The sequence below is a fragment of the Tachysurus fulvidraco genome, chromosome 1 (assembly GCF_022655615.1).
Source record: "Tachysurus fulvidraco isolate hzauxx_2018 chromosome 1, HZAU_PFXX_2.0, whole genome shotgun sequence".
Classification (NCBI taxonomy): domain Eukaryota; kingdom Metazoa; phylum Chordata; class Actinopteri; order Siluriformes; family Bagridae; genus Tachysurus; species Tachysurus fulvidraco.
Genome location: NC_062518.1, coordinates 33,220,186 through 33,232,111, shown reverse-complemented (window position 1 = coordinate 33,232,111; position 11,926 = coordinate 33,220,186). Strand labels below are relative to the sequence as shown.

At 35.8% G+C, this 11,926-nt stretch overlaps 1 protein-coding gene across 6 annotated transcripts; it reads left to right on the top strand.

Moving 5' to 3' along the window:
* The first annotated feature begins 1,961 nt into the window (after positions 1-1,961).
* On the top strand, positions 1,962-11,896 carry slc7a7 (solute carrier family 7 member 7). Of its 6 annotated transcripts, none has more exons than XM_027134431.2 (11): positions 1,962-2,254; positions 2,583-2,692; positions 3,706-4,334; positions 6,758-6,883; positions 6,988-7,132; positions 8,555-8,678; positions 8,992-9,095; positions 9,193-9,289; positions 9,571-9,720; positions 10,497-10,680; positions 10,785-11,896. In XM_027134431.2, exons 3-11 carry the CDS (start codon positions 3,839-3,841, stop codon positions 10,862-10,864), a joined length of 1,506 nt encoding a protein of 501 aa, XP_026990232.1. In that variant the 5' UTR covers positions 1,962-2,254; positions 2,583-2,692; positions 3,706-3,838; the 3' UTR covers positions 10,865-11,896. The 6 variants fall into 6 exon arrangements, with proteins under 6 accessions (XP_026990232.1, XP_026990233.1, XP_026990236.1 ...); XM_027134432.2 differs by having other exon boundaries at positions 3,701-4,334; XM_027134435.2 differs by lacking the exon at positions 2,583-2,692 and having other exon boundaries at positions 1,962-2,174.
* Positions 11,897-11,926: the final 30 nt, after the last annotated feature.

Genomic DNA, 11,926 nt, shown 5'->3' with positions numbered 1-11,926 from the left:
CCCGATATATATTATGATGATTATATTAACTGATTTTTTTTTTTTAAGCTTGAGTTCTTCTGTGTTGATTAGATTAGTGCTCACTGAGGAATCACACAAAATGTTATTTCAACTGTGCTGTATGTGTGTACAGCTGAGGTCATAAGTTTAGGTAAACCTTACAAAATCTGAAAAATGTTAATAATTAAAAAAAAATAACATACATAATGCAAAGAGTCTGAGGTGTAAAATTTGGAACAGAATTATTTTATTTATTTTTTAATACCATACCATTCAAAAGCTACATAATACATTTACCTGGTTCACGGAAGACAAAATAATAACAATTTACAGTATGTTGATCATCCTATTCAAAGGGGTCAAATATGCAGAAGATGCTCAGGACAAAAAAGAGACTCAGGAATAACTATCACAAAAATCAATAACTGCTTATCATCCAAGTAACAACACACATCACTAGGAATCAAGTATCGGCAAACCTTTGATTGGTTTTGTTTGTGTAAAGTCAGATATTATTTTGTCTGTGTATACATTTTATGCAAACATCTGTTATGTGAAATATCATATTCAGGGTGTTAAAAAACAGTTGCAATTTTTTATGACCCCTATTTTATTTTAAATAACATTTTGCAAATTCTGCAATGTGTATGAAAGTCTGACTTCAACTGTATGTGTAAGCATATCAAAATGTATTAAATGTATGATTTATAATACCTAATAAATAAACAAACAAACAAACAAACAAATACCTAAATAAATGAATGAATGAATGAATGAACATAATTTATAAAATACCAGGCGGATTCTACATTTAAACACATGTATAAAGTATGTTTTTCTTTGTAAACCTATTTTGGTAACTGCTTCAGCAATAATACCACTAAGGTGTAGTATCAAGTTCAATCCACTGGTGGGAGCAACAGGTACAATATCAAAAATGTGATGGTGCAGAAAAAAGGTTTTTTAACTATCAGCTTTAAACTCTGCTTTAATTCCTAACATTACTGAGTGAATATAAATTTTGTATTTTATGGTTATTTATTTTCTTTTGTGGAAAAAAAAACTGCTGGCTTTAATAATAAGTCTAAATTTACTGACAACATGCTGAATTATTAAATGTTTCCTGTGGCAGTTGTCATATTTATTTATATCAGTAGACTTACTATAATATTAGTAAGCCCACTGTTATAAATAAATATGATAATTGCCTTAGGAAACTTATTTAATAGCTCCGAATGATTGCAGCTTTGTCAGCTTTATATATATATATATATATAAAATAATAATATTTTCATGTTATCAGACTACACTTTTCTGTAACTGTTGTCATATTTTGTAGATGCATTAGTGTTTTAATGTATGTATGTATGTATGGATGGATGTATGTATGTATGGCTTGACAGATTTCAACAATCCATGTAGGATATAATAGCATTCGAGTGTCAAGGACAGACTGATTTCCTGTTAATTAAACTAATATTCTCTAATAAAACGCTTTAGATTTAACTACAGCCCCTATGACAAATACCCACATCTGTTTTTTAGTTGTTAGTTGTTGCATGGTAATAAATTACATCTGGTTTGGCTTATATTGAGAGCCCTTGGGTGTGTCATGTCATCAGAGCAAGCAGAAGTCTATCAGCTGATCACCCTTCAGAGCTGCACCTTCAAAACATCAGTGTGTGTGTGTGTGTGTGTGTGTGTGTGTGTGTGTGTGTGTGTGTGTGTGTGTGTGTGTGTGTGTGTGTGTTTGGGTGTGTGTGTGGGTGTGTGGGTCTGTGTGAGAGAGAGAGAGAGAGAGAGAGAGAGAGAGAGAGAGAGAGTGAGAGAGAGAGAGAGAGAGAGAGAGAGAGAGAGACTGAGAGAGAGAGAGAGAGAGAGAGAGTGTGTGTTTGTGTGTGTGTGTGTGTGTGTGTGTGTGTGTGTGTGTGTGTGTGTGTGTGTGTGTGTGTGTGTGTGTGTGAGAGAGAGAGAGAGAGAGAGAGAGAGAGAGAGAGAGAGAGAGAGAGAGGATCACAGGACCCAAGGCTGACTCCATTCTTTCATTAACTTCTCAGAATGGATTTTCAATCGCTGTCATTCTTCTTAACTAACGTGAATGACACGAGCGGAAATAAGCAGTGCTAAATCACCGGAGCTACGAGCCTCCTGTATTACCGAACCGTTATTCAAGGGTAGGCTTCCGTTTCCATGTGAAACACTCGAGCCATGTTCTTTTTAATGCAATTATCCATCAGGACAGGAGTACAGTAAGGTAGGCTACTTCTAGGACTAAACTTTCTCTCTTTCATTTATTTATGATGATTATATAAACGTAATGGAACAAAACGGAGGCAAATTCGTGGAGTATATGAAAGAGGACTAGAATAAACAATATCGACTGACAATTTAACTAGAAGTGTCAAAAGAAGTCAAGTTACACACCTAAGTATCTGGGTATTTAACTCCTAACCTATGGCATTGTCTTCATTTACAGCCCTTATACCACTGTCTAACAAGTTACATTTTTATTCATAAGCTATGTTTAGGTACAGAATGTTATCTTCAATTGCTTAACCTGTTTTATACCTGGTATGTAACAGATCTTATCACTGTTGACCGGACCTTGCCCTCATTCAGGTCTATAAGATATCCAGAAGCAGCAGTTCCCCCCCCCTTTTCCTAGAGGCTTTACCTGTTCACCTCCTGCTGTGTAATACATTTCTTTCTTCCTTTCTTTCCTATATTTTCACGTGCTTAGAAAACATAATAAATGTATGAAATATTGTAATATTATTTTCAAGAAATCATATTTATAGGTTTAAAAAGTATATGTGGCTGAGTGTTTTCTAAGAATTTGGAATAAATGGCATAAGTCACAGCAGCTGGTTTGGTGCACATATGGTATGGTATAGAAAAAAGATATATCTGGATGTTAATTACATGTTATTCACTTATAATTCACTGCATCTGTCTTTATGGTACGATATGAAATCATATACTTCTTAAAATGGTTGAGTCATTTTTGGAACACCATATGCAAAAACTGCATTGGAAGTCATTGCAAGCATCTTTCATAGATGTTAGAGTTGAACCAAATTTTTATTAATGGTCCACCATTAAAGAAATATATATATATATATATTAGAAATATTACTCACTGTTTTCAGAATATTCAAATTCTTACAGTGATGCAAGCAACATGGATTTGGCCTATTATATGTAAATCTTTTTTAACGTCCTTTCTTTTCTGTGTCACATAAAGTCAATGAAACTTTTCAACTTTTTAAAAAACATTACTTTTGTCTTGAGGCTTGTGCGAGAACAAGAAAATACAAGTTTGATTAATAAACCTGTCAATCATGATTTGGGTCTTTATGTCATAATGATTTGTTGTTCTTAGCTGATGATAATTATATTAGCAGACAGCAATATGTCTAACTTGTCATACAATGTAACTGTACGTGAAACACAACACAGTTGTGTTAAAGTGAAGAGCGAAGAGAAGATATTTTTCTCTTTTCCTCCTTTAGCATCTCTCTCTGAAACCATTTGTTTACTCACTGGGAAAAAAGCCATTTAGCCAGGCCACTAATGGCTCCCTAATAGCCATCTGCAAGATCAAATAACAAGGGTGCTTGCGAACCAAGGCCTTTATTCTAAGATTTTCTGTGTTTTTGTGTGTATCCTGTTGAATGCTAATATAATTTATCTCCCCTAGATCAGATGCTACTTCAAGACGGCTAACTTGGACGTAATCTCATTTTCTTCAATCATTTGAATTGTATAAAAGTGACTGACAGCCAGTAGGTCCAGTCATCTTTGAAGTCATCCTCCTTTGTACCAATTTCTTGACAAAATGGCCACGTATAGTCCTGCAGAGACACAAGAATCTTCCCCAGAGGTAACCAATGGTAACCTGAAGGGAAGTGGCTCTCAGGAGTCAATGAAACTGAAGAAAGAGATCTCCCTGATCAATGGTGTCTGCCTAATTGTGGGGAACATGATTGGTTCAGGCATCTTTGTCTCACCTAAGGGTGTTCTGATTTATAGTGCTTCCTATGGCTTATCGTTGATAGTGTGGACAATTGGTGGAATTTTCTCAGTGTTCGGGGCTCTGTGCTATGCTGAATTGGGAACCACAATTACCAAGTCAGGAGCCAGTTATGCCTACATCCTGGAAGCGTTTGGAGGGTTCATGGCCTTTATTCGTCTGTGGACATCACTCCTCATTATTGAGCCCACCAGTCAGGCTGTGATAGCTATCACCTTTTCCAACTACATGGTCCAGCCTATCTTCCCTACATGTATTGCACCTTATGTGGCCAATCGATTGTTAGCTGCAGCATGCATATGTAAGTAGACACCTTGTGTGTATGTGTTTGTTCCCTTGTGTGCTTGTGGCTGTCTGTTTGTCAATGTATCCCATGCAGAATAAGAGTCAGGAGTTTCTACTCTTTTCAGTTCATTATAGACACTTGACGTATATATATACACCTTTGTTTGCTCAACTGAGTTATTTTGGATGGAAAACATCTGCAAATGACTAAGTGTTCAAAAGTAACCGTAACTATCATCTTCAAAAGTCCAAAAGGTTTTGAAAGAGGAAGAAGATGTGCACAAAAGGGTAGTGAAAAAACTTGATGATTGATCAACCCAATGGAGAGGCATGCTGTAGGAGAATGAGAATGAGGAACAGAAGAACCTGAGGGAGAGTAAAGACAAAGCTTGTGTCAGTAAATCCTTTAGGAGTGTAAAGCCAGCTTACCTGACAGAATATTTGCATACTACATTCAAGTTAGCTTATTGTGACTAAAATGAAAGTAAGTTATGCTATTATGTGGATATAACAAGATATTGACAGGAAAAGAGGAAGTTGAATGAGCGTGTAAGTAGAAAGGAAAAGAGAGGGAAGGAATTATGTCATGTGCATTTTACTTTAGTTAACAGCTGACAAATGACCACTCTCCAAACTCACATGATTGTCACGTGATACAGAATGTTATTTAATTAATAAAGACTGTTAGAACTTATTTCTGTGCCATATTTGTCAAAATATTCTTCCAGATGTTTGAACAGTACCTAAGAACAAAGAGTGTGGCACTTTACGAGGCTTAGTGTTTGGCAGAAGTACAGAACAGCCTGTGAGTCTGACATCTCAGGAAAACATCAGTGGTTATGTAACCATTCAGTTTTTTAAGCAGGAGTTCTCTTTACATTTACGTTTATGGCATTTGGCAGACGCCCTTGTCCAGAATGACCTTCTCTTAATTGACGTGCTTTAGATCTAGCTGTGAAAGTAGAAAAAGTGACTAAGGCTTAGTCTAAAGGTAGCTGTAAATAAGCCTAGTTCAGCGCGCACACACACACACACAGAGATAAGCATTTGTTTTAAGGATGTGAATGTGCTGATAGCTGGAAGGTAAAGTCCTCAACATTAAGACTCTGAACCTTGCCCTAATGATAACTCAGCACAGAAAGAAAGGAAATTAAAGAGTGCGAACAAAACAAAGTGGGGTGATCCCTAGCATGTTCTCTTCAATATCTCTCTCCTTCTGTCTCCCTCTCTCTTTTACACACACACACACACACACACACACACACACACACACACACACACACACACACACACACACACACACACACACACACAAACACACACACACACACACACACACACACACACACACACACACACACACACACACACACACACACACACACACACACACACACACACACACAGTGCTGTTGTGGAATAAGCCTGTATCAAGTGAAATTGTGATGGAAATGGAGGATAGAGTACATCTTTGTTTTAGTCATGCCTAAGTAAACATTATAACTGAAGATTAGCATGTGATTGACTCATTAGATGGGACTATTGCATACACTTAAGGGAATAAATACTGATAACAGTAAAGAGCGATAAGATGGATTTGAAATGGTTACCCTCCTTGACCAGAGAGAGAGAGAGAGAGAGAGAGAGAGAGAGAGAGAGAGAGAGAGAGAGAGAGAGAGAGAGAGAGAGAGAGAGAGAGAGAGTTTTATATCTATATGTATATCTGATTCTTATTTGTTTATTAGCCCAGAGCTCAGGGGTCTTTCCATTTCTAAATATCCACCATAAAGGGCACTTTCAATTTTGCCTGCTGTTTTGATTTAGAACTGAATATTGAATTCTTTAGGATGACTCATAAAGCCAGTAGGAAAAAACAGTGTGAAGTGAATCAGTCAGTCAATATCAAGTTAAATGTTAAGCATTAAACGTATGTCTTGTCTTTTCCCAGAAAAGATATGATATCTTACTCAGTATGTTTTTGTCTTTTTTGTATACCCATGTAGAACACATCCACCACACTAACACACATACAGGATTTCTCTGTTTACGTAAGTGCTGTGCTAACCATTTTTCACCCACTGAAAAACCAGCAGGATTGCTGATGTCAGCAGGTCCACTTCCTTAGCCCAAGCCAACTAACAACAAAAAATACATACTCTAGCACACACACACACACACACACACACACACACACACACACACACACACACACACACACACACACACCCCAAATGATATTTAAATCAACTGAATTTCTGATTATTGTGATTAAATAACATTTTTTGACATTATCTTGTTATTGTCTAGCTAGTTAAATAGATAGATAGATAGATAGATAGATAGATAGATAGATAGATAGATAGATAGATAGATAGATAGATAGATAGATAGATAGATAGATTTCACTGCATATGTAATAAATCTGAAAATGTTCCTCAGGTTTGCTGACCTTTGTGAACTGTGCCTATGTAAAGTGGGGAACTCGTGTACAGGACTTTTTCACCTATGCTAAAGTCATTGCTCTCATTGCTGTTATCATCACAGGCCTGGTCAAGATATTCCAAGGTAGGGAAATTATTATTTACTACCTTTAAATTTTGAATTGCACTGTTTGAAGTACACACATTAATGCTGATTTGTTACATTTGTGTTGTGTGTATTTATTTCAGGCTATACACAGAATTTCGAGGGGCTGTTTGAAGGCTCATCACAGGACCCTGGGGATATGGCTCTGGCTCTGTACTCAGCTCTCTTCTCTTACTCCGGCTGGGACACTCTCAACTTTGTCACTGAAGAGATCAAAAACCCTGAGAGGTAAGGAGAATTAACTATACCCAATCTTTATTCCGGTCAAGACTTCATAAATTAGTTAAAAGATAATGTATAGATTAGTACAAAACACATTAACAAATCCGAAAACAAATTAACAAATCCGAAAACAAATTAACAAATCCGAAAACACAACGACAAGTCAGACAACCAGGAAACGGTAGGTATAGTTTGTGAATGGAAACTTACCGATCATTGGACAAGACACCTGGCATTCAAGATATACAGTACAGGTGTATGAAAGGTGTCTCGTCCGATGATCAGTAAGTTTCCATTCACAAATTATACTTACCTCTTACGGGTTGTCTGACTTGTCGCTGTGGCCCAGAGGTGTAAAACACATTAACAAATCCGAAAACACATTAACAAATTCGGATTTGTTAATGTGTTTTCGGATTTGTTAATTAGTTTTCGGATTTGTTAATGTGTTTTAGTATTTGTTAATGTGTTTTCGGATTTGTTAATTAGTTTTCGGATTTGTTAATGTGTTTTAGTATTTGTTAATGTGTTTTCGGATTTGTTAATTAGTTTTCGGATTTGTTAATGTGTTTTAGTATTTGTTAATGTGTTTTAGGATTTGTTAATTTGTTTTCGGATTTGTAATGTGTTTTTCACTTCTCGGCCACCGTAATAGATTGTCTAATGCATGAAATAAGCAATAATAAAAGGATGGTTTAGATCAGAGGTGTCCAGTTTTAGGGCTGGTGTGGGTGCAGGATTTCATTCCAATCAAGCAAGAGACACAACTGTTTAATCAGTTGATCTTTGCTTTCAGTAGAATCAGCTGTAGCTTTTGCTTGGTTGAAATGAAAACCTGCTCCCACATCGGCTTTTTCTGGTATAAGACATTCCTTGTTTAGATCAAAACATATTTTGAATGGAGTCCAAGCTTTATTGACTGGTTAAAAAACTTGCTTTATAAATTATAAACCAGAAAAGAGGTTATTGTATTTATATAGAATTATAGTAAACGAAATGTAAAAAAACAACAACAACAAAAAAGAAAAAAAAAGAAAAAAAAGAACAGTGTGTGAAAAGGAGGATATAGATGAGATTGTGGTATATAAAAAATGTATAGAAAGAGAGGATATGCCTTTCTGTTTCAGTGGTTAGCTGACTGAGCTTTAAATAAGCATCATGCATGTGACAAGCTGCTGAGCATGCTCTTGCCTGGGTTCCTAAGTTAATCATTTGATCTGAGGTCTTCTTTAACATACCCACTGACCCATACACCAGGTTCAGGAACCAGTAATTCAGATGTTTGAAGTGATTGAGTATTTGATTGGGAAAGCCAGTCTTAAGTCCTCCTGAAAGGGTTATAGCTTCGTTTTTATTTGTATCCAATAGATGGCACTGAAACCATATCAACACCCTCTGTTGCCCCCTGGTGGGTAAATTTGTGTACAGGAACCTGCCACTGGCCATTGCCATCTCCATGCCCATCGTCACAGTGATCTATATCTTGACCAATGTGGCCTACTATACTGTTCTGCCAATCCCTGCTATCCTGGACAGTGATGCTGTAGCTGTGGTGAGTGCTTTCACTGGAACTTCCCTTATAGATTAAAAGTATAATATTATGCAGTGATTCTCAACTGGTAAGCGATAAGCAGGAAGGGAGAGAGTCATGGATATAGACATCAAAAGCCTGACAAGGGTTGAGCAGTTATAGGCAATGAATGAATTTATTTATTAATGCTGTATGTTAACAGCATTTTAGTTGTTTAGTTATTGAACTTAACATAATGATAACCAAGAACAGTCAAGAACCACTAATATGATTACTGATGTGGAAAAATGAGCTGTACTGTATATCATAAACTAATTTGAATTGAAATTTCTAGACATTTGCAGATCAAGTATTTGGTATATTTAACTGGACAATCCCTCTTGCTGTTGCGTTGTCCTGCTTCGGAGGATTAAATGCATCTATCTTGGCTGCCTCGAGGTGAGAATTGTGCAAAAGTATTTCTGTATGATTATCATGTATTGTGGCACCATCATCCATTGTGTCTGATGTGTCATATGTGCAAATCATTCTCCAGGCTGTTCTTCGTGGGCTCCAGAGAGGGCCACCTGCCTGACTACCTGTGCATGATTCATGTTAGCCGTTTCACACCCATCCCTGCCCTGCTCTTCAATGTCAGTCTCTTTTAAACACAGCTGTCTTACTATGTATAAGTGAACAGAGAATGATTGAAAATGAGTGTTTGTGTTTGCAAGTGCCTAGCCATTAATGCATTCTCACACATAATACACAATGTCAGTTAGTCTGCTCATGATTCTGTTTTTGTGATTTCATTCTGATCACGTTTCCTACTCTCCTGTATTAAATCTGTAAATAGAATACTACTCAAGGCATTCTGTGTGAATCTATGTGTGTTTGAGTAAAAGCTTTTGTGCTGTGTTGTACTGACTGACAGGGTGCCATGGCTTTGGTGTACCTGTGCGTGGAGGACATCTTTAAGCTGATCAACTACTACAGCTTTAGCTACTGGTTCTTTGTCGGTCTGTCCATCCTGGGTCAGCTATACCTACGCTGGAAACAGCCAGACAGACCACGCCCTCTGAAGGTATGCACAACATCTGACATTTTTTATCTTCCTGTTCATTGCGCTGTTACACCTCTGATGAATTCATGAATCAGAGTAGTTTCAATTCTAATACAGATTATAGGATTATACTGATGTGCTATATGTGCTGTAATGTTATACTCAATACTCGTATCAACTCAAATTTACATTGTACCTACTTATATTTAATCTATGGCTGATATAGAATTAAAAATGTTATTTCACAAATGAAATCACAAAAAGTTTTGATGGATCTTGGAGCTGTTCATTTAATATTTATAGAAGGCACCTTGCTTGTGTCAGCACTTTATAACAATGAACGGTAAAGCTGTTCTTGTTATTTACCACAGGAAAGCTTTTTGTCTTATTAAATTCAAGAGTGAGGAAAGAAGAGAGGTTGGTCAGGGAACGACTGTTTAAAGTTGTTATAAGATGAACTAATTTCGGCAGATGTAACATGTACAGGTGCTGGTCATATAATTAGAATATCATCAAAAAGTTGATTTATTTCACTAATTAAAGTATAAACAGTTCAAAGTATGTGTCAATAATAAATAATTAAGATGATTAAAATGTAGGATACTGTTTTGGTCTAAAAGGAATTGAATATTAGGAAAGTGTAGTTATAAGTAACTTTGAGGTGTTGTTAAGGCTCTTGTGTTGTTGTATTTTTTATGATATTCCCAGGACTTATTCTACTTTCATAAATAATCCCAAACTATTACAAACTCAGAATGAGATTTTAAACTGTCCTGCTTTCTTCCTCAATTTCATAGCTCAGTATTTTCTACCCGATTGTTTTCTGCCTCTGCACCGTCTTTCTTGTGGTGGTTCCACTCTACAGTGACACCATCAACTCTTTGATTGGCATCGCAATCGCCCTATCAGGAGTCCCTGTGTACTTTCTGTGCTGCTATACACCAGCCTCCCGTAGACCACTATGGCTTCGCAAATTTATTGGTAAGACTCACATTACATAACTACTGTATTTATCTCAAAGACATGGTATTTGCTAAATAAATAACTCTTTTCACTTGAACATTTGCCATTTTTCTTATTTTCAGCATCATCTGGTTTGCTGATTCAGAAGGTTTGCTTTTGTGTGCTTACTGAGATGGACACAGATGAAGGAAAAATGCAGTAGAATGGGACATTGCTTTATGGTACAGACTTCCCCATGAAACTAAAATGATTGACAAGTAACACCCAGTTGTTCAATTCACTGATGTGACAAGTTTGCAGACTGTTTTATGCAAATCCCATGCAAAGGACTATTCTTAAAAGAAAGACATATTTACTGTTGGGAAAATAAATGTTAATTTCCTATTACAAATAGTTTATGTTGATGTGTAAAGTTCCACTTGTTTTCAAGTTCTCAGGATTCTCAGGACTTTCATTTCACATTCTATTGTCCATGTCCATACTCACTTTATATTTGAAAGTGGGAGTAATGAACCCACAATGAAACAAAATAGCAATTAAAACAATAGAAATAACACTACAATACACAACATTGTGACAGATTCCACATTAACAAATTAAGATCATATTCCTTAAAGTTGTTTATATATTGATATGTTCAAAATACTGCCAAAGATTTATCTTCATAAAACTGTAAATGATTTAACAGAATTGTCTGCACTGATTTTTTTTTTTAAGACAGTGTTACAATTGGACCATGACAATTAAATTATTCCATTTAAACCAGTGCCCTTAATATACCTGATTAAAAGAGGTATAACCTCCAAAGAGTAACACTGCTAATTACTATTCTATTTACAACATTCACTAAATATGAAACCAACAAAAAAACAATTTTGAAATGACTTATAATCAAAGTGATGTATTTACTATTTTGGTAACCCTGTAGATTTTTTTGGGACCCCCTTTAATGAAATGTAACATTATATTTTGTGGTTTCTTCACTAAAATATGTGCCAAATCTGCAAAAGTATTGGGATATTTTGGTCAGTTGTTCAAACAGCAGTATTCCTGTGTGAAACATGGATTTTAAAGTATATATTACCGAGTAAAAGATACAGAATAGCAATTATGTCAAAATACAAAGCCTGCCATTATAAGAAAATATGATTTCTGTTAAAGCTTCAGATTTATTTATGTGCAATGGATTTTAAATTAAAGTTTTAAATTTTAATTAAATTAAATTAAATCCTAATGTTTCTGTTTGTACCTTTAACTGACTTCT